Here is a 21994-nt window from a genome sequence, read left to right as displayed (position 1 = left end):
GCATCTGGCTGGTCCCTTGTGTGTTTGATGGATGGTGGTGATGTTTGCTGAGAGGGCGACTCTGGGGTAGAGGTGGCACAGAGCAGGTTGCCCGTGGGAGCATAGGCAGCACCTTGGGTGAGCATGAGCATGGGATTTGGGGTGTGTAGCAGAGAAGGGGGCTGGATTTGAAAAGTTCCATCTCACCCAGAGTTGACAGAGTGTGAAAGGTCATTCGTCTCTCTGCAGGAATGACCAAACTCAACTTTGCTTTAACCTATCCCTTGGAACCGGGAAGTTTCTCCAGGACTCTCTGAGAAAGGCCATTTAACCCCAGGTCCAGGGCCCAGATAAACATCTGACCTCTGGCCTCCTAGGTTTTGGGTACCTTGATTCCAGGTCCACTGCTGTCCACTTGTGTCATTAAAAATGCAGAGACTGTCAGCAATGCCTGGGCCATTTACCATCAGCCTGAGAACAGGGCTTATTGTGTCCTAATCCCAGGCACTTGCAGAGCCCTCCTCATTGGGATCTTGGACTCTCCCTTTGGCTTGGAGAAGCTGGTTTGGGCAGAGAATTCTTCCAGTGTGGGCAGGATGGGCTTGCTCACCTGCTCCCCTTATGTAGATAGATGACCCTGGGTGCTAGGCATAATGGTGCACGCCTGTAATCCCAGCAACTCTGGAGGCTGAGGCAGGAGAATTGTAAAAAGTTTTTTTTGAAAAGGATTGAGGACATAGCTCAGTGGAAGAGGCACGTGTGCACGCACACGCACGCACGCACACACACACACACACACACACACACACGAGAACTCTGGGTAGTGAGGAAGGGCAAAACTCCAAGTTGTACCCCCTGGTCCTGCCGTGCGCCAGGTCCTATGCTGGGCTCAAGCCTCAGCGGTGCAGCAGACAGAGCCCTTGCCTCCAGGAGCTCGTGGCCTGTGGGAGACGAAGACCACCACCAGATGGTGACGGTGCAGTCTTGCGCAGTCGTGGAGCAGCAGAACAATAATAGAGCATTCTGTAGGTGGAAATGTCACGTGTAACAGATTAGGTCCCCAAACTGCTCACATCCAGGATGAAAAAGACAATTTATAGGAAAAGATTTAGGAATTAAATGACTAATAAGTAAAGAGTAAATATATGCAAAACCCTTGACTTTTTTTGTGTATTGTTTAATCCTCAGGATGTCTTTATGAGGTAGGTTTTAATATTATCCTGCTTGTGGGGCTCAGTGGTCGAGTACCCCTGAGTTCAATCCCCAGTAATGTGTGTGTGTGTGTGTGTGTGTGTGTGTGTGTGTGTGTGTATAACCCCCTTGAACAGAGACTCAGAGAAGTGCTGTGGCTTGCTTGGTTACACAGATGAGGGGCCAGTTGGTGTAACTCTAGAGTTATACAGTCCTTAGGTTGGCTGAATCCACACAATAGGGCTGCCTTAAATGCTCAAGGAATTTTGGGCTGGATGAATAGAAGCATGTATCTCGGGTGATGGAGGCGAGAGTCCTGTCCACCCTGCATGTCTGAATGTCTAATTCTAGGTCTTGTGCTGTCAGTAGGGATGGGGTTCATCTGGAGCATGTTGGGAAATGGAGTGAGGGAACTGGGTACCCTTGTGTTGGGAAGAGCTAAAGGAAAGAGGATACGCAACTTGACTTGGGGGTCAAGAATCACTATTTTCAAGTGACCAAGGAGCCGTTGGGAACCAGGGGGACGGAAGAGTTCTGGGTGACCCCAGAAGGTAGCACTGAGGCCAGGCCAGCAGGTGCAAGTTATGAGGGGTTTTAGTGCAGCCTAGGGACAATTCTTTTGTTGGCAGCCTTGACGGGAACTGAGTGCCCGGTGGCTGCTGGAGGTGAAGTGTGTGCTGAGGTTCTCGGCCCTTTGTTTTCAGGTGCTGCTGACTCCCCTGGTCCTGTTCCTCACTCTGCCCTCGGAGCAGCTCTCCTCCCTGCACGGCCTGGAAGGTAGGTGCAGCATGGCAGACGCCCATCGTCCTCCTGAGCCCAGCCCTGGCTGCCCAGGGGAGTCTGGAGGGACTCCAGGGGGAAGCAGCCTCTGGTGGCCATAGTGGATCCAAAGAGAGTCCTGGGTTTTCCTCCTAAGGCTCAGAGCACGCCTCTAGGTTACCTCCTTTGCTCCTCTTGGTCCTCAAGAGGGGGCCAGGTGACCCTGCAGGAAGAGGCAAGGACCCGGCTGGGTGCCCCTAGGCCTGGCTCCCCCCTGACTGTGCTGCTCCCTGGCAGCGTGAAGTGACTTTCCTTCTCAAGGCTCAGAGAGCTCTTCTGTGGAAGGTCAATTCCCTGTGAGGAAGAGGGACGGGAATTCTGCCCGGAGACTTTGGAGAGGCCTGGGGTGTGGTCCCAGGTCCCTGACTGGTTGACCTTGGGAGCAGCACCTGAGAGTGAGTCACGGGTGTGGATGAGTCATTCCCGCTGGTGGCTGGCAGGGTGGGGCCACCTGACTCTCAGATTCCCAGGTGAGCTGAGGTGGGTGGGGCGCAGAGGTGAGGGCGGAGTCCCAGCGTGGGCCTCAGTTTCTCTGCCCACGAGTTGAGCACCTCCGTCCCCCCTCCCCACCACCTATCAAGATTGTCCTGAGGACAAAATAAGCTCCAAGATGCCAGAGGGCTTTGCAAGGTGTGAAACAGGAAGCAACACTTCCGGGGCCACAACCTTCTGCTTCTGACAATGGAAGAGAAGGAATTCTGATTAGCAGTTGAGGGGAGCGCCTGGAGCACCTGCCAGATCATGCTGTCACTCTCGGTGGCCAGAAGGAGGAAGGGATGAGTGCAGATGGCTTGCTTGTCCCTGCAGCCACTGTCTTTCTCTCCCAGAGCCTAGGTCCCCAGCCCTTTTTATGTTTTATTTAGAAACAGGATCTCACTAAATTATTTAGGGCCTTGCCAAGTTCCTGAGGCTGGCTTTGAACCTGCGATCCTCCTGCCTCAGCCTCCCAAGCTGGTCGAAGGCCGCATGCACCCCCACGCTGGGCTGAAAATGCCTTTTGATGGTCTCCAGGGTTCTTTGACCTCAAAGCCAGGGATTCCTAGAGGGACCCGTGGGCCCAGAAAGGGGCCTTGTCCTACTTCAGGTGCCCAAGGACCATGTCTCAGTTCTGATGCTCCTGCTTTGACACACCCAAAAGCTGAACTGCCTCAAAGTCGTCTGCTGATAAAGAGTGTTCTAGTCTGCGCATGCTTTTGGTAATGATGTCTTCTGCCTGCCCCAGAAGGCCCAGCCTGTCACCTGAGAGCTTTGCCTGTTCACCCTGTCAGTCCTCTGTCCCCTGCAGTGTACCCACCTCACAGTCTCCAGGAATGTTGGTTCAACTAGGAGACCCCAGTGACCTCCTGGTCAAACCCTTAGGTCTCCTTTTCTGCATCTCTGGCGCATGTCTAATTCCTCCTTCTAGAACTCCTTCCTCTTTGCTCCTGGGATGCTGTGCTATTATTTTATTCCCCAATTTCTCTGATCTTAGTTGGGGTCCTGTTTTACTGCCTCAAATGTTCCCCAGGATTCTGACCACTTCTTGTCTTGAGTTGCATAAATAGATCCATTCATGCATTCATTCACTTATTTATTTATTTCTGAACCTGACAGATATTTAGGGCCTTAGCTGGGTGTTGATACCACAGATTTGTTCTCTGTTCAGCTGTGAAGGAAATGATGGGGAAAGGGTGGGGTCTTGTCTTGATGGGTCAGGAAGCCTCCCATGGAAAACCCAACCCCTGAGGAGGGAGCAGGAGGCGGTGGGGTGAGCATGGATGATGGAAGGATTCCTCTGGCAGAGCAAATGGCTGGGGAGGCTCACAGGCAGGGGAATGCTCAGGAACTAAAAGAAGGGAGGGAGGTCTGCCAGGGAAGAGGCCATGGTGGCAGAGGAGCGAGGGACCTGGAACTACCACGTTATTGGGCCCTGGAGTCTGGGTTTTATGCTAGGCACCAGGAACCGCTGGAATTTTTTAAGGGAGGCAGTGACTTGCCCGAATCTCATTAGTAGAACCCCTGAAAGAGACACTAGGAGGACCCTCCGAAGCCCTGGGGCTGTAATTTTTGGTTCTTCCACACTGGGGTGTCCTGATGCTACACCATGATATGAGGCTTGGCCTTGGGCAGTCCTGGGAGTGAGCACTTTTCCAGGATTTTCTTGGCTCTTCTGTTTTTTCACACAGAGGCCAAACTTCACCGACTTGGACGGGGAGCTGAGTCACCATTCCCTTGCCCTGGAGAGCCGCTCTCGTCCCAGGGGGAGACAGTGGTGGCTAATGCCCAGAGTGCATTTCGGCTGCCAAGGGGCCCAGGGAGCCAGCAAGGGCTTCTCCTCCTCTTGAGATAAGGAATGGGCTAAAAAGGGGAGTTGAGCACTCTGGGAAGAGGGTTGTGTTTGCCACCTGGAGGAGCCCCTGTGCTTGGGGACTAGTGATCAGCATTTGGGAGTTGAGGTGGGAAGTGGCAAAAGGGGACATGGAAAGCAGGGTTGGGAGAGGCCTTGGATGTTTAGCCCTGACCCTCAGGGCACCACAGAGCCATGGAACAACCTGATCAGTGGATTTCAGAGCAGTCAATCACAGCAGGCAGAGGGGAGGGTGGATCGACAAGGATGGTGTGGGAAGCCGGTTGGCAAGAACAGTGTCACTGGGGGAACGTTGTCACCCATCTTCACTACACACACAGAAAGATCTTCCATTCCCCTTTCTGTTCCTTGCCCTTGATGGGTTTTGCCCCCATTGACCTGCCTGAGCTGACCAGAGCTAGGCCACTGCAGCTGGTCTCAGGGGCAAATAGGTCTGAGCATGACCAGGGCTTGCTATGTGTCCCTGAACACTTTCCGAGTCCCTCTCAGACTCAATTTCCTCATCCGTTCAATGGGGCAATGAGGTCGTTGAGATCTAAGTAATGGGAAAAGTGGGGTCCTTCGCAGTGCTCGGTGCATGGGATGGCATCTTCATCTTATGGCTGAGGAATCTGGGGTCCAGAGAGGGACAGTGGCACATCCAAGGTCACTTCCGTGGAGGCCTCAAATCTGATCATTTATTGCAATTCCAATTTTTCAAATGGTGATCATTTAAATATTCCCAGGTCAACTAGGGGAGAAAATAAAACAGGCATCTGAGGGGCAGGGGTTGTCCCCAAACAGTTCCAGGGAGCATCCTGGATAGAAGGACCAGAGGGCATTACATCCAGCCTCCCTAGTTCAGCTGTGGGGACGCCAAGGCCCAGGGAGAGGTAGTGACTGGCAGCCAGGGTGGGGGTCGGGGAAGGCGGAGGTCGAGGCAGAGCTCAGTGGTGTATAGTAGGCAGTGGGGCTCTTCGCACGGCCTCAGGCTTAAGAAAGTGAACTGCAGCATGAACAATGGTTTCCCGAGGAAGTTTTGGTTTTTCACTGTGTGGAGGAAAAAGGCTGTTTTGGGAACTGCATGCCCGTGAGGTCTGTGGAGTCCGGCTTGGCACAGCTATTTCCGACTAAGCCCTAGGATCCTATTTATAGGCCAGTGTGAATAAGTTGGCTCTGTCAGAAGGCCAGCTTCCCTCTGCCCAGCCCCGCCATGACTGAGGAGGAAACCCTCAGGGACAATTGTGACCCATGGGTAAGTAGCAAGTGATCTGAAGTGCTCAGAGGAGGGGCTCCTGGGAGCCTGCGGGGAGCCACACTTTTGATTTCTGGTTCAGCCACCAGCAAGGATGAAACCTGTTCCCATCCTGTTCTCCTTCTGCTTTCAAAGTCCCCAGCGTCTCACACCTAAAGCCCGACTGTAGCAGCCAGGCCCTCGCGCCCCCTGGCTCCAGCTACACCTCCACACTGAGCATGCCCTGTGCGGGCCACACCGCCAGGCATTTGCTTCTGCTGTTCCTCCCACCTGGCTGGCCGGGTCCCCTGGTGGTGCATCCTTCAAGGCTCTACTTCAGTGTTTCCTTTTCGTGGCTCCATCTGGTGTGGGTTCCCTTCTTTGTGCTCCTGCTGCTCGCAGCCACTTGAGTGGCTCCCTGTCTTCCTGTGTGTGCTCCCCAGGGGGCCTGGGAGTCCTGAGATGAGGCCTGACACTGAGGAAGAAAGAAAGGAGGAACACCTTTGTGACCGAGCACCTGTCATGGCTGCTCACCTTGTGTGTCTGATGGCACCTGATCTGCATGCCCTTCCGTACGAGGCACTTTTTACAGGTGTGCAGGAGAAAGAGTCAGGCTCAGAGTCAAATGTTCCTGGATGCAAGCTGTGCTCTGCACTTTTTTGTTGCCTTTGGCTGAACTTCTTTGAGCCTCAGTTTTCCTATCTATAAAACGGGATGATGTCATCATGGGTTTGGGGGAGGGTTCAGCCTGACAATGCATATGAATTATTATGGAGGCGTCTGGTCCATAATGAACTTCTGTGTGAGGTAAGAGATCTTATTTCCAGGTGGGGAAAAAAGGCTCTAAGTTGGGGAGCTCCTTGTCTAGGGCCCCACATGGGTTAGTGGCCAAGAGGAGAGATCATGTCTGGGAAGTCTGGGCCTCCTACTCCACCCTGTGTTCTCTCTCCCCGCCTTTCTTGGCCCCTTGGGCCTATTATGTTCCTCAGATCAGGGAAGCTTTGTTTGGGATTGTTTTTCCTAAGAACTTTCCTCTGTGGTGCCACAAGATGACTCAGAGCCCTGAGTCACAGGAGGATGAGGGCAGGGGGAGGCGTGGGAGGGAGGTGGAGGGAAAGGAGAGATGGGAAAAGGAAGGGGCCCCAATTCTAGTCCTGGCTCTCTCTTTGCCTGATTATGTGAGCCTGCTGAGTTCCCTCTCTCCTGGCCTTGGTTTCCCCAAGTATGAGAAACCCCAGATTCCTGGACCCAGCCCAGATCTACAGACCCAGAGGCTAGGGCTGGGTCAGGGCATCTGTAGTCTTCCTGAGCTCCCTAGGGATTCCCCTGCACACCTGGTCTGCAGAGGTGTTGGGATCCACAGGCTGGTGTAATGCTGCAGGGAGCTCCCAGCTGTGCCTCCAAGTGGTAGCTCACGGGATGCTTACTTCTCTTGCCAAGGGCTTGGGCACAATGGTACACCAGAAGGCCAGTGGCTTTTATTTTTCCTTTTTTTTTTTTTTTTTTTATTAAAAAAACAGCATTCTTGATATATACTTTACCTAATTTATTGAAGTAAATTTACATGCATATAATCCACCCATTTTCATGAATTCAATGATTTTGAGTACATTGACAGAGTTATGCAACCATCTTCATATCAAGTTTAAGAACATTTTCATTATCCCCAAAATACTCTTCATGCCTGCCTGCAGTCCGCCCCACCGGGCCCTGGGCTGACCACTAATCTGCTTTCTGTCTCTTTGAATGCCCAGCCCCCTTGTCCTCTCCCAGTGTCACCCTTTCTGGTTTTTTGACTTTGTGCAAAGTTTTGCTCTGCTCTGAACCTTGGATTTCTCCTTATCGAGAGAGGGGATAATCACACCCTCTTTGCAGGAGGTTGCTTGAATGTCACCAATGTGCACAGAGTGTCTCAGGCTCAGTAAGAACTGGGCATGTGGGAGCCTGGTGCTCAGCACACAGGACATCTGTTAACAGTCCGAGCCCACATTTTAAAGTACTAACTTTGTGTCAGGCCCTGGGCTAAGCACCTTAAATGCATTATCTATTTTAATCCCTGGGACAATCTTATTAGATGAGTGTTCATATCATTTCCATTTTATAGCTGAAGAAACTGAGGCACTGAGGAATAGCTTTTGCAAAGTCAGGTTGGTGATGACAGCTGGGAATCTGTCCCACTTAATTGCTACACTGCTTACCTGCCCTTCTCCTCCAACTTTGAATGTGAACCATGGAGCAAGGACCTCAATGCATAGATTCAGGACAAGATTGATGACATGTACTCCAAGGGATAGGATCTGGACGTGGGCATGGGATTGGAAAGATGGTACAAGTGCAGGGTATGTCACACGACAGACATGACGTGGTACATGAAGCGTGATTGGGGCTTACATGCTGTGGGCTGCAGCCTCCAGGTAGATACCCAGGATGATGATGTGTGGGGGACACAGACCTAGTGTGTGGCACAGTCACATGGAATATGTGATGCTGGGCCCAGTACAATGTATATGATACAGAGAAGGGGTCACAAGAGTATAGGACTTGAGATAGGGCAACCATGCAGGCTCCAAGGCAACGGTGGGACCCTTTTTCATCTGGGATCCTCCAGCATGTCAGAGCCTGGGGCCCCTGAGGGTGGTGGCAGGAGCCATTTTTCTCCTCCTCACAAAGGCCTGCCTGTTTTCTTCCCTCCTCCCCCCTGTCTCTTTGGATGCCAAAGAGTGGGAGTGTCCCAGAGGAGTGGTGGGACCAGAGTACCCCCCCGCCCCCACCTGACTAGCTCAGAGAGGGGTCAGGGAGTGGGGCTAAGTCCACACTCAAGAGGGGCCTGCCAGGCCCCCAGATCCCCTCTCAGAGCCCGCCAGCCAGCATTGGCTGAGCTGGGTGTTGGAGCCCGGTAATTTTCCTCTAAGCCCTGCTCCCCTCCTAGCTGCCGCTGCTGGCTCACAACTTGTCTGCATTCCAGGGCTTAGGGGAGAGCGTGCTGTGGAGATCCAGGAAGCAAATGGCTAACAGCTGCTGTGGAAGCGGTAGCAGTGCAGGGGAGGAGGCTGTTGTTTTTTAAAAAATTTATTTTAGTTGAGATGAACACAATAATTTATTTTATTTATTTATTTTTATATGCAGTGCTGAGGATCGAACCCAGGGCCTCACACATGCTAGGCAAGCGCACTACTGCTGAGCCACAGTTCCAGCCCAAGGCACACATTTCTTGATTCCTCCTAGCACCTGGAACTCAGGACCAAAATGAGTCTTATCTGCACAAGAGTCCCACTAGCCTGAGAAGACTGAGGTTCAGAGAGGCAAAGAGCTTGTCTAAGCTCATGCAGAGAAGCAGAGCCATGGCTAGCCCCCAGGGCGCCTGCAGGCAGGAAACTGAGGTCATACAGAGACCAGGTTAGATGGCACAGAGGATGTTGGTGGTGGTCAGTGGGCAAGGAGTTTTTAAGGGCACGTGGGCACCAGATCATAAAGGGCCAAGCTTAGGAGTCCTGACTCCTCCTCTTGAGCAGGGAATAACACAACTTGAAGGGACAAGGGGCTGAGTGGGGAGAGAATTCAGGCCAGTGAGGAAGCTGGTACAGTGATCTCAGGACACTGAGCTTGTATAGTGGCTAGTGTGGGAGTCTAGGGGCTGGGTGTCAGGGAGGGACAGAGAGTGCAGTTGAGTATCTCTGCTGTCGTCTCAGCCCTATTAACTGTCCTCATGGGATGATCCTGGTTGGGACCTGCCTCCAAGTGTCCCAGAGCATTCTAGAATTAGCCTACAGAAGGAGAGGGTCAGGCATCTGTGGGATGATAGATGATTGGCAGGTACCTGGTTGGAGGTGAGGCCCCAGAGCACCTGGGAGAGAAGGCAACACACATTCCTGGAGCCTTTCTTTCTGTGTAGTGTTTTGAGAGGAGGGACAGCGTTCCAGTGTTGTGCCTCAGTTTAAGTTAAAAGTTTAAAAAATACTTTTATAAAAACCTATTAGAATTAAAAGGATTAGTAACAATAAAAATATCTTTGAGCATTTGATATTGTAGCTCAAAGTTTGAGATAAATTTCAGACTCTAATGATGCTACAGTGTTTGGATGCTGCAGTATTTTTCTTTAAAAATAAATTTTACTATGTATATTTAAAGAATATAACACGGTGGTATATGATGTATGTAAGTAGTGAATCAAATGCACAATCTATTGCTTCACATCTTTACCCATTATTTGTATCCATTTTGTGATGAGGACAGTTAAAATCTCACTTAGCCAGGATCCCAAATACAGTTCAATTTGATTGCTGTGCTTAGCTCCTAAACTTCTTTATCCCACACATCTGCTACTTTGTATCCTCTGGGCTTCCTTGTCTCATTGGAGTTTTTCTGTAACCAATTTTTACTGGTATTAAGGACCAGTAAACCTGTTAGATGATCTGACCAGTCCTTGTGTGTGTGGTGTGTGTGTGTGTGTGTGTGTGTGTTGCTGGGGATTGAACCCAGGGCCTTGTGCATGCAAGGCAAGCACTCTACCAGCTGAGCTATATCACCAGCTCTGTCTGACCAGGCTTTACCTGAGGACACTAAAAGCTCAGAGAGGTTGAGTGCCTTGCCCAGCTAGTGGTTGTCAGGGCTGGGATCCTCGGGTGGAGCAGAAAGGTTAAGTTCAGAGAGGAGGGGTGTCATAAGGAGACACAGGGAGGGGGAGGGAAATGAGTGGCAAGGCTGCCTCTCCTGAAACGATCTTCCATCCCTTGTACCAGCCCAACCCCAGTTCTCCAGTCCTGGGTTGGAACGTCCCAGCCCTCCTCTGCTTTAGAGGCAGACTCAGGTGGTCCAGGATAGGTGTGGGGACAATAGAGCTGAGGCTTGCAGGGTGTGGACAGGTGCAGGGTGGTCATCTTTGGATGTCAGGGTTACCGAGCACTTACTGAATGCCAAGCACAATGTCAGTGGCTCCTTCCATCCTACCAGACACCGCACAGGCTAGGAATCATTATGCCTTTTACACAAGTGTTGCAGAAGGAGCCTCTTGCCTGCGTCCCCTGGTGGTAGATTTGGGCTCTTTTCAAGTTCATCCCTGGACATGGCTTGGTATTCCCTTGGTGGGAAGATCATTCGGCCTTCACGCTCTTGGTCATTCTCGTGTCTCCACCTCACGGAGACTCAGCACGGGCTCCTGGATTCTGGTCTCCGCCTTTCCCCTCCGTTTACCGGCTTTTGTTCTTCTCAGGGAGTTCTGCTTGCAGGTACAAAGTGACACCCAAACAGTGGGCTGGAGCTTCCTCCCAGAGCCAAGCACTAAGGGAATCTGAGCTGTGCGGGGCCCGAGGACAGAGAAGGGCTTCATCTGGAGCCCACGACAGGAGGACGTGGCACCATCACGTGATGGCACGCACCCTTCTTTCCACCAGCATGGCGGCTGGCCCTGGTGGATCCCAGTGAAGGATGAACTTGATCCCCAGACAGGCAGGAGGGGACTGAGGGCGGGGGCCTTCAGGTACAATATTATTGGCTTTTTGCTTTTTCTCTCAACATCCTTGAATCCCAGAGTCCCAAGGTCCTTAGAGATGGTCTGGTTTGCTTGTCACTTGAGTTCTCTTGGCTGGGTCACCATTTAGCATCTCATTACCTCTGAGGAGAGAGAAGGGAATCATTATTTTTTTCCAGTTTTTTAAAAAAATTGTGATAAAATACACACACCATAAAATTGATCACCTTAACCACTTCAAAGTGAATGGTTTGGTGGTATTGAAGACATTGATAGTGTGTAACCATCACCCCCATTCGTCTTCAGAACTCTTCCTCTTGTGGATCTGAAACTCTGTCCCGCTCCTGCAGCCTCTGACAGCCATCAGTCTACTTTCTGCCCCTGAATTTTGACTACTCTGAGTTCCTCATATAAGCATTTGTCTTCTTGTGAATGGCTTATGTCATTTAGCATAATGTCCTCAAGGTTTGTTCACTGGGCAGAATTCCCTTCCGTGTTAAGGCTGAGTGACATTCTGTGGTAGAGAGGTGTATTTTGCTTATTTATTCATTCACCCACGGACACTTGGCTTGCTTCCATGTTTGAGCTCTTGTGAATGATCCTGCTATAAACACGGGTATGCAGGTCTCTTTGAGACCTTGCTGTTGGAAATCAGCATCTTTGAACATCTATTTTATGAAAGGCATGGTCCTAGGCTCTTTCACATTTATGATCTCATTTTGTCCTCCCAACTATCATTCAAAAAAGGCATTTTTTACTCATATTTTATACATAAGGAAATCGAGTCTCAGAGAGATAGAAACTCACCCAAGTGCACCGCCTAACAATAATAGCAGCTTTCTTTACACAAGCTTAATCTGCAGCAAGCCCTGTGCTAAGCCCCAAACATATTTTACCTTATTACGTTCTCACAATAATCCTAGGAAGAAGGCATTTGCAGATGAGGAAATCGAAGGTCAGAGAACCAAAGTGACTTCCCAAAGCCACCCAGTTGCTCAGAGCCGCTCTGGTAGACCAGAACTTAAACCCAGGTGTTTCTGGGTTAGCATAACCACAAACACAAGGCTACTCCCTTTGTTTTTCTCCCTCTTTGAAAGTCCTTCTCCTGTGTAGCTGCCTCCCCTGGCTTCTCCTGCTCCTTCTGGTTCTGGTGGGGTACCATAGACCCTGCCTTCTCCAGCAGATTTGTGGACAGGTTGTCTCCTCCACCCCCCGTCTTCTGCTGGTTCTGCACTCACACTATCCGCCTCTGGACCTCTCTGTCCTGCTGCTGGTATTTGTGCCAGTGGTGGTGGACTGGGACATAGTCCTATATATAGTTTCTATATATATAGCTGTTGATGGATCTTTATTTTATTCATTTATTTATATGTGATGCTGTGAATTAAACCCAGGGCCTCACACATGCTAGGCAAGTGCTCTACCACTGAGCCACAACCCCAGCCCCTAGGACACAGTTGTTTGCAGCCATTTGTAGCCCCTGCTGCTGGCCTGACAAGTCTCCCAGGGTCAGCTCCTCCCCCAGAGCAGGGGAGATTGACTGCCAAAATGGGTCCTGGCAAAAAGAGGGCCAGGCTCACACCCATGGCCAAATCTGACTGCTTACAAGACACAAGGTTAGGAAGTGGCTGGGTCAGGCCCTTTCCAAATGTCCTGTCCTGGCTCTCAGCACTAGGTGGGGTTGGATCCGGAAGCTGGGAAAGGGCCAGAGGCTTCAGTCCCTGGGATAGTTGCCCTCCCGGAGAAGGCTTCAGCCCAGCCCACTGGCCATCTTCCCAATATCTGTCCACACCCAGAACAGCTTGGCCAAGGCAGACACCCAGCTGGCCTGTTAGAGAGCCCTGTCACATGCAGACCAGGCTTTGGCTCTGACCTGGTTGTCAAAGAGACCTGAGTTCTAAATTTCTGCCAGGCTCTTGCTTTCTGGCTCTGAGACATCATCCTCTTGTTCTTGGTATGATTGTCCACAAAGACAGGAGGGACTTATGACCATATTTGCTAAGAAGCCCTGCTCAGTGCTGTGCCCTCCAGCAGGCTGTGCCCATTCCCCAGACAGCCCTGTAGCTTGATGCACTATCCCTATTTACAGATGAGTGACCTGAGGCTCACAGAGGGAAAGAACTTGCTCCAGGTCACACAGCCCAGACCTCAGCCTAAGTCCCGCTGTGGAATTTGTAACCTTTCTCTTCCCCCAGTCTGCTGCTCTCCTCAGTGCACATGGGCTGAACTCAGGCCTCTGGGAGAACTCCTGCTGTGTGTCAGGCCTTGGGCACTCTCCTTGCTGCACAGGCTCAATACCATTCTCCCCATTTTATAGTTGGGGAAACTGAGGCCTCAACTACAGGGGGCCTAGTCTGCTAGATTCTAAAACCTGTGTTCTTTCAAGTCCACAGGGCTCGCCAGAATTTGTTGAGGCCCTGTCCAGTTTCACTGGGTTTCATAACTGGCTTCTCTGTTTACTGACCATTGTCCTTGTAAGCAAGATCCCACGCCAGAGGGGTGGGTGCACCCAGGAGGTCCAGAGAGATGAGCCAAAAGCAAATGAGCTCCAAGAGAGGGCTTCCCATAAATGGCTGTGTGCCTGGGGAATCGAGAACATCCGCGTTTGGGGTGAAGAGAAAAGAACAGGGTGGTGTCCTCCAGGCTTGGCCAAGGCCTTTTGTACATTGTGGCCAGGGGTGGAGGTGAGGGTGAGGCACCTCCTCTGGTGTCTGGGAGCTGTCCTGGGAGGCCCACAGAGACACAGAGAGTGGCCTGCCGGTGTCGAGGGAAGAAGGGCCTGGAGCTGGTTGTGGGGGTCCTGGGTCCAGCTGTGGGGAAGGAAGGCCTGCCAGAGAAACATGGCTATACCACTCCATGCTATAGCAAAGCCATCTGCTATTTGTGTGGCACTGAGGAGGACCCAGGAACAGCCAAACTCAGAGGTCAGGGGATCTCCAACAAAGAGCAGGGACTAGGCCTGGGGATCTTTCTGGGTATGCTTTTGTCCCAGGTACTGAAACTGTGACAGGAGAGCTGGAGGGCTTTCTTGGTGCCTCCTGTCCTGGTCTGGGAGGTGTGGCAGAGTCAGTGGCCCCACATGCTCCTGGTTGCCAGCTTGACTTGGGCTTGACTTGGGCTTGACTTGGATTTGACTTGTTTAGCAACTGCACCCTTTCTGCATAGAGCCCTGCCGCTCCCTGCTCGGGCCAGGTGGTTCCAGGGACTCCTGCTTCATCCCCCAAGACAGAGCTGGCTCTGGAGCAAGTCAGACATGTGTGTGGATCTCAGCAATGCCTCCTTCCAGCCAAGTGACTCTGGCCAAGTGACTATCCTTCCCTGAGTCTCAGTTGCCCCAGCTGGGCCCAGAGGTGAAACAGTGTGCTGTTATGAATGCCTCCTCCCCCAAATCAGGGGCTCTGGACTGTCTGATTCAGAAGACCTGTAGAGGCAACCTGGCCCAGTGTCCCCATCTTAAAGATGGGGGTAAGAGAGGCTCAGAGACATGCAGGCTCTGGGTATGACTGCACAGCTAGTACCTGGGAATGAATGGTGTGGCTAGAAAAGAGGAGTAGAGGGGGGACATTGGACCTACTCTGTCTTTTGCATATGGAGATGCTGAGGCGCAGAGAGGACTTGTCCAAAGTCACCCGGAAGTCAATGGCAGAGCGAGCCCTAGCAAACTCCATGAATTCAGGCAGGAAGCAGAGTAAGACAGTGTTGCCCCAGCAAAGCCACCACTTCTCCATGCCCAATAGTGAGGGTTTCCAGGCTCTGGGGTCCCAGGGAGCAGGGACAGGGGCTTGGTGTCCAGCTATCTAGGGCTTAGAGCCAGACCCCACAGCTATATGGCAGGCAAAGTGTAGGGCCTTTGTGATCATTAACTTGGGGCAAGTGACCCTGGGTTGGTGGTCCATGACCCCTGGGATCTAGGCCAAGCCATAGCAGCTCTCTGTTAATCACCAACTGGGCAGGTTCAGGCCATACTGCTCCAGAGGGGGTTACTCAACTGGGCCAGCTGCTGGCTTGGGTTCACTCTGGTGGCTGGGAAAACAAGGACGTTTTTCTTTCCTGTTTGTTTGGATTTTCCAAATTGTCTAATGAACAAGTATTGCTTTAAATATATTTTAAAAGGTATTGTTCTTCATACACTAAAAAACAAACAAACCCATATTGGATATATATACTTGTAACATTTCAAACCCCCCAGCAATGCTTTTACAATTTTTTCAGTAAGTGTCTTGAGGTAGAATCACATATATAACAGTTCACTCACTGTGCGCATAGAGTTCTGTGATTTTTAGTTTAATCAGTTGTGGACTCATCACCGTAATTCAGTATTAGAACCATTTTCATCACCCTAACGAGTTCCCTTTGCCAACTGTAGTGGATCTGGGCACTTCCTGCAGCTGCAGGCAGCCCTGGCAATGTCCAAGAAGGAAATCTCCCCTTCATTCCTTACAAGCAAACTGCCTTGACAGGTTAGCGTTTACTGGTTTCTTAATGGTGCATGAAAGAGAGAAAGGAAGGAAGGAGGGAAGAAAGAAAGAAAGGAAACAGTCGAACAATAACAACAAAAAGCTCACAAGGAGGAGAGGAGCACACTCTAGTCATTGTTAGTCAGTTTGCTTTTTGCACCTGGAGATCTCTCTGCTTATTGAGTGCCTACTATGTGCCAGGCACAATTTGATCTAGTTCATTCTTTTTTCTGCATAGTGGTCCATTGTACAGCAGCTCCATCATTTATTTAACCAGGACATTTGGGTCTTTTCCAGTTTTCTTCAGACAATGCTTCAGTGAACATCCTCGCACACGTTTTGCTGTTTGTAGTTCTGTAGGAAATGTTGTATTGTGCATTTTGAATTTGTATAATTAAATTGCTATCCAGAGAGATGAAACTGGTTTACACTTCCATCAAGTACCTGTGAGCAGTGGGGTTCCTGACGCTCCTCCAGATGGGTTGGAAGAGGGAAGAACTCTGTGAATTTAGGCCAGGGCAGCCCACTTCAGGCTCTGCAGGCCTAGGGGTAAGCTTACTAGGTCTTGGAGTTCTGAGAACTCAGGTGTCCCTCTGGGGCCGATACCCTAGATACAATGCAGACTCTTCAGTGTGGCCTCTGGGCACCTGCCACCCCTTCTGGCCTCATTTCTTCTTGTTCCCTGTGTTTCAGACTAGACCCTTGTCTTCACCAGAGGTGGCCCATATTTGCCTGCCCTTTGTGCATGCTATTCTCTCCCCTGGAATGCCTTTTCTTTTCCATCTTCACCCTCCCTGATATTCCGGCCCCTTCTCCAGGAAGCCTCCTTATAACCCCTCTAGTCTCAGTTGCCTTCTGAGTTCCCTTAGCCTTTGATCTGATCTCTCCCCCACTCCCTTTTAAGAAGGAGGAAATTGTAGGTTGGAGAAGGCAAACTTCAACCTGATTAGATAGAAGTCATCTAAGAGCTGGAATGGGTGACTATAGCTACGGGGACAGGCAGGGACACTCCCATTTACCCATGTGCAGGCCAGGCTGTTTCCAAATGATTTACTCCTCAGAAACTTCTGTACCCATGCAAATGTAAGAGTTAAGCATCAAATAAAGAAAGTAACTTACAAGAATCAAACCCAGGTCTCCCGTTTCCCAGTTACAAGCCTGGGACTGGGAGAAGGCTCAGATCCTGTCTTCCCCAGGACGAATGGATAGGGACTGTCCAAAATGGACGAGAAACTTCAAGAAGCAACAAGGGCCTGTATTTTTGGAAACATGAAGGCAAACCCTGAGACACCAGCTAACGGAGGTAGATAGAAGTGATTGTACCCAGGAAGAGGTAAATGGGGTCAAAAGAGAGCAACCTTGCACAACTATGTGACTAGGTTTTGATCAAAATGAAACCTTTGAGAAGTAAAGTGTTTTTAAAAGATGGGGGGAACCGCTGATTTGAGTAAAGTAGAACCAGCAAGCCCAGAAGTTGGGAGTTTTACAGGCAGGTGTCTAAGCCTGGCGTGCTTCACCTGCCCCTCACTGGTGGCATGCAAGCTGCTGAGCTGGGGGTTCTGATCCTGACAGTAGCATTTGTTAGCGGTGTGCAGGTTGTTTAATCACTCTGCACTCAGTTTCTCCCTCCGTAAAATGGGCTGTCCTTGGTACCCATTCTGATGCACCAGTGGAAAGCTTGCAGTGTTCCTGTTGGTGGTGGCATTATTATTATTATCATCATTATTACTGGAGATAGGAACAAAGAGGAGAAAGGGCTCGTAGAGGTTGCACAAGAAGATGAGACTGAGATGGGCTCTCCGCGGTTCTTTCACGCGCCCATTTAGCTCGCATTGAGTTGGCACCCGCTGTATGGCAAGCCCTGAGCTGGGTCTTCTTGGGGGAGCAGATGTTCAGGGCCGGCCGCGCCCAGTGGGGTTGGTCCGGGTGGGAACCCAGATGTCTCCGAAATCCGGGACAGATCCCCGCCTCTCCCGCGGGCCCGCAGGGGCGCAGCCCTGCCCTGATCCCTCCCTGAGGGGCGGTCCCCTGCTTGGGCGGGATGGGCGGTCGGCTACTTAAGGTCTGCGACCCGGGGCCAAGGCTGCCGACTGGGTGCTCTGCCGCCGCCGTCGCCGCTATGGCTCCGCACCGCTCCGCGCCAGCCCTGCTCCGCGCGCTGNGACACCACCCTGTTCTTTTCTCTTCACCCCAAACGCGGATGTTCTCGATTCCCCAGGCACGGGTGAGTGCCCGGGGGGGCCCCCGGGGCTCCCGGAGTAACTCTCTATTGTAAGTTCTTGCAGATACAGCGCTAGGAAAAGGGGAGTAATTCAGGTCTAGAATGGAAAAACTGTTTTGTTGCTTTGTAAGTATCTCTTGCTGCTTCCAGGGCTCTCGTGGGTGAGGGTGGGCGCCTCGGGGCCCTGGCTGTTTCCCTCCCTACAGGCTAACCCTCCCCTTGGCCGGAGCTCTTTTCCTTCATCGCCTTCTGATTTCCTACCCATCGCTGCCGCCTGATTTCTCTTTTTCGTGTCTAATTTCTCCTCCTGTCTGCCTGACTTCTCTCCTTGCCTCATTTGATTTCTTCTTCCATTTCTGATTCCTCCCCATTAGATGTCTCTATTGCGCTCCAGATTTTTCCTTGTGTGATCTCACCTCGATCTGCTTATCGTCGTTCCTATTATTCATTTCCCCCTCTCTGCTGTCTCCTCTGCCCCGATTTCTCCTCCTTTCCTCGCCCTTCTGCCTGAGCTCTAAGCGCAGCGTGGTCCCTCTGACTTCTCCCATTTGACTTTTACTCCCACCAGATCTCCCCTCCGGCCTGAGGAGACCTGCGCCTGCTGATTTCCGCCCTCTGACTCCAGCCTAACCCTCCCGCTCGCTGTCTCCAGCCCTAGCGCATGTCTACAGCCTTCCCCCTCCCCTTGACCTCCTCCTCTCCAACAGGCTCCTGCAGACCCAGGCTGTGTCCTCTCCGCCTTTTCCAAGAAATGGAATTTGGGGGTGGGTGTTGGGGGGCAGAGGGAGGAGGCAGACAGCTCAGGAGGCCACTTGGGCTCAGCTATCCTTCTTGAGGGTGTGATGAGGGATGGATGGGACAAGGGCAAGCTTACCACTTCCAAAAAGCAAAAGCAAACAGGGTATGTGACCTTGGGCCAGTCCCTCCCTTTGTGGGCCTCAGTTTTCCTATCTATAGAGTGGAGGTAGACAATGAGCTGAGAACCCTGTAGTTCTAAGAGCCATGATGGTGCTGGAAGGGAGCAGGCTGAGCCCCTGGGGACCCCTAGATGTATCACTACCATCTGAGGGGGTCTACCCAGAGTAGCCTGGGGCAGTTCCTGTCCACTATTTCCTAGCTGAGTGTCCATTCACTTCTCTGTGCCTCAGTCATCACAGCCAATTGGCAATGAAAACAGAGGGAGAAGGGAGGTGGAGCCCTCTGCCTCCGCATTACCAGAAAATGCAGATCGGGGAGCTGAGCTGGAGAGACAGATGCTCGCTCACCAAGGCACAGGATTTGGAGCCTAAATTCTTGCCCTGTTTGCCAACTCATAGAAAGGGGTCAACTGACCCTGGCCATGGGGAGGCTCAAGTGAGACGCTCTTGGTGCTGGAACCCAGCCTCCCTCGAGCCCGGGGTCTCTCCCTGCCAAGACTTTTGCCCCTTCTCAGGCTCTGCCTTGTCTCTCCCCAGCCCAGCAGCATGGTGGTGGAACACCCCGAGTTCCTCAAGGCAGGGAAGGAGCCCGGCCTGCAGATCTGGCGTGTGGAGAAGTTTGACCTGGTGCCCGTGCCCCCCAACCTCTACGGAGACTTCTTCACAGGTGACGCCTATGTCATCCTGAAGACTGTGCAGCTGAGGAATGGGAATCTGCAGTATGACCTCCACTACTGGCTGGGTGAGGCACCCCTGCTCAGCACCTGCCTGGTCCCAACCCCATATAGCCGCGACCTCTGAGGTGTGGTCCCAGGAGGTACCCAGGAGGCTCACTGATGACTGAGAGCTAAGTGTGTGCAGGCTCTTGGCTAGTGGTTACATGTCCCCAGACTCTAGAGCCAATCTGGGCACGTTCTGACCTCAGCTGTGATCTGCCCTTTGGCAAGACACCAATGTCCCTGTGGCTTGGACATGGTGACACAGCTGTACTACCTCAAAGGAGGGTCATGAGGTTGCAATAAGTTACGGTGAGTAACTTGGACACAGAGGACCCCTCCACAGCGTCCCTGGCCCAGCTATAGTCAAACCTCCTGCAGTTTGTTCTTTAGAGACAGGAGCCTGGGGTCTCTAATACTGCAGATCTGTTCTGCAATGGTGTAAGTCCTGAGCCCCATTATACAGGTGGTCTCACTGAGGCTCACAGAAAGAAGAAGCTTGCCCAGATTCTGTGGTGAGGCCAGGGTAATGCTGGAGGCACCATACTCCTGCCCCCAGGGTGCTGAAACCACTTTTGGGAAGCCAGACTCATGCTGCTCTGATGTCTGCTAGGCAACGAGTGTAGCCAGGACGAAAGTGGGGCGGCCGCCATCTTCACGGTGCAGCTGGATGACTACCTGAATGGCCGGGCTGTGCAGCACCGAGAGGTCCAGGGCTTTGAGTCAGCCACCTTCCTCGGCTATTTCAAGTCTGGCCTGAAGTACAAGGTATGTTGGGCTTTATCTTGCTTGAGTGGCTGCGACAGATGCATTCATGGCAGGGCTCACGAGGGGTCACCTGTCTGTCAGCTTCATAGGGCGATGGGCAGAAGCAGCTCTGATTGTGAACCCTGGGCCCTTCCTAGCAGTGTGATCCCGGACGGATCACATGCTCTTTCTCTGAGTCTTTGATTCCTTATCTCAAAATGAGGAGAGGACAGTTCCCTGTAACTTCATAGTGTTGTGTTCCTGGCCCCAGCAGTGAGGAGTGGGCCAGAGGTGGAAACCTAGCCCTTCTTGCAAGCCCTATTTCTGTATCCTGTAATTCTTGGGCCTTGCCAGCAAAGGACCTGAGTAAGGTATTTGGTAAGGCACTCTTGGTCACATCCAATCACTAGAATCCCTCCTGAACCTGAACTCTTAGGACATTGGTGAACTCTTAGGACATTAAAGACGGCTCTTTCCCTAAGCTCCAAGCCAGATGGGAGTGAGCAGAACCAAGCTGGGAGCCCCAGGAGGCTGCACCCTCATATTTTGTGTGACCTCCATCTAGCCACTTGACTTCCAGAGCCTACCTTTCCTCTCTGGTTACAGGTGAGCCAGTTGTACCTGCCCTGCAGGGCTGGGAGAGGATTTGGTGAAAGGGAAGCTGGGAAATGATCTTACGTGGGACTTGGCTCCTTGGAAGGGCTGGGGAAAGATTTAGGTTTGCAAAGCAGGGCTCTCTTGGTCAGGATGGGGAGGGCATCACAGATTTCTTAGCTAGATGAGACTTAATGTCAGGGAGCAAAGTTCTCCCTTTATGGAGGGCAGAGGAGACTGAAATACAGAGAGGAACAGCAACCGGCCCAGGGTTACACTGATACACCTCGGTGTGGGAGCTCAGACCAGAACCCAGATCTCCTGACTGCTGGCATTTTCCCATCAAACCAGCATCCCTCTCATGACCAAGGTGCTAGTAGGTTAGACTTCAAGCCCTCTCTGTGCCACCCATGAGCTGTGTGCCCTTAGAGAGTTGTTGTCCCTTTCTGGACTGCAGGGTCTTCTGTGTCCATGGGACAGTGACCCTGTCTTCCTGAAATCAGGCACAAGGGGTTGAATAATGGAGAGTGCCTGTGAGACTCAGGGAGCAAAGGGCAGGGCAAGTGCTGGCAGCAGCAGCGCAGGCCTGGGGTGCTGGGATGGTTTCCCTGGTGTCCACCCAGCCCCATCTGCCAGCTTCCTGCCCAGTGTGCCTCTCCGCCTTCTTCCTGAAGCCCTTCTGAGCTTTGGTGCCTGAGGAAGGAGAGGGGGAAAGGGTGGGGACCAGCCTCTGGGCTGGGGAAGATCTTTGACAACTCCTCGAGCTGGAAGTGGGACAAGCACTTGGCCAGGAATCAGACTGAGTTTCAGGTCACCCCATGAAACTGGGGTGAGACTTCGGGCAAGGTGTGTACCCCAGTGTTCTCACCCCCTTCCCAGCTGCCATTCCCTCAACACGCAGTTCTGAAGTCCCTGTCACAGCAGCGCCTGCGTATTGTTGCCTGAGTGTGGCAGGCCCGGCACCAGGAACATCCTTTGTCCGCCTTAGGTCCCACGGCTGTCCTAGGAGACAGAGCTCCACTTTACAGAGGCTCAGGGAGGTCACAAAACCAGGAAGTAGTGGAAGCCAGCGTCACACCCAGGCTAGTGTTCCCCTAATTCTGGCAGGCTGTGGGCCAAGCCCTGGGGTGCCAGGGGAAGAGGTGAGAAGATGGGCAGGCCCAGGAGGGAAGGCCCAGGAAGAGCGAGCCCATGGTACATGGGTGGGCGGCAGATGGTGGCCACCTCTTCAGGGTGTTCAGGTGTCTGCCCAGCTGTCTTGCCTCGTCCTGTTTCTCAGGTGATAGCTCAGTGTCCAACACGGCCACACGTACGAGAGTCCTTAGG

General features: G+C 52.1%; 1 protein-coding gene across 4 annotated transcripts in view; it reads left to right on the top strand.

The window, feature by feature from the left end:
- The window catches only part of Gsn (gelsolin), a 53606-nt gene that overhangs the window by 9746 nt on the left and 21866 nt on the right, over window positions 1–21994 (top strand). Inside the window, exons 2-4 of one of the 4 annotated variants that reach the window (XM_015497651.2) lie at window positions 1875–1947; window positions 19149–19353; window positions 19941–20095. In XM_015497651.2, coding sequence (XP_015353137.1) covers window positions 19158–19353; window positions 19941–20095 — 351 coding nt within the window. In that variant the 5' untranslated portion in view covers window positions 1875–1947; window positions 19149–19157. Of the gene's footprint in view, window positions 1–1874; window positions 1948–5503; window positions 5571–17670; window positions 17698–17743; window positions 17821–19148; window positions 19354–19940; window positions 20096–21994 lie in introns of those variants that run through there. The other 3 variants (XM_015497649.2, XM_015497652.2, XM_015497650.2) reach the window with 3 other exon arrangements.

This window comes from Marmota marmota, unplaced genomic scaffold, assembly GCF_001458135.2.
Source record: "Marmota marmota marmota unplaced genomic scaffold, marMar, whole genome shotgun sequence".
Lineage (NCBI taxonomy): Eukaryota > Metazoa > Chordata > Mammalia > Rodentia > Sciuridae > Marmota > Marmota marmota.
This window is presented reverse-complemented; position numbering and strand designations above follow the sequence as displayed.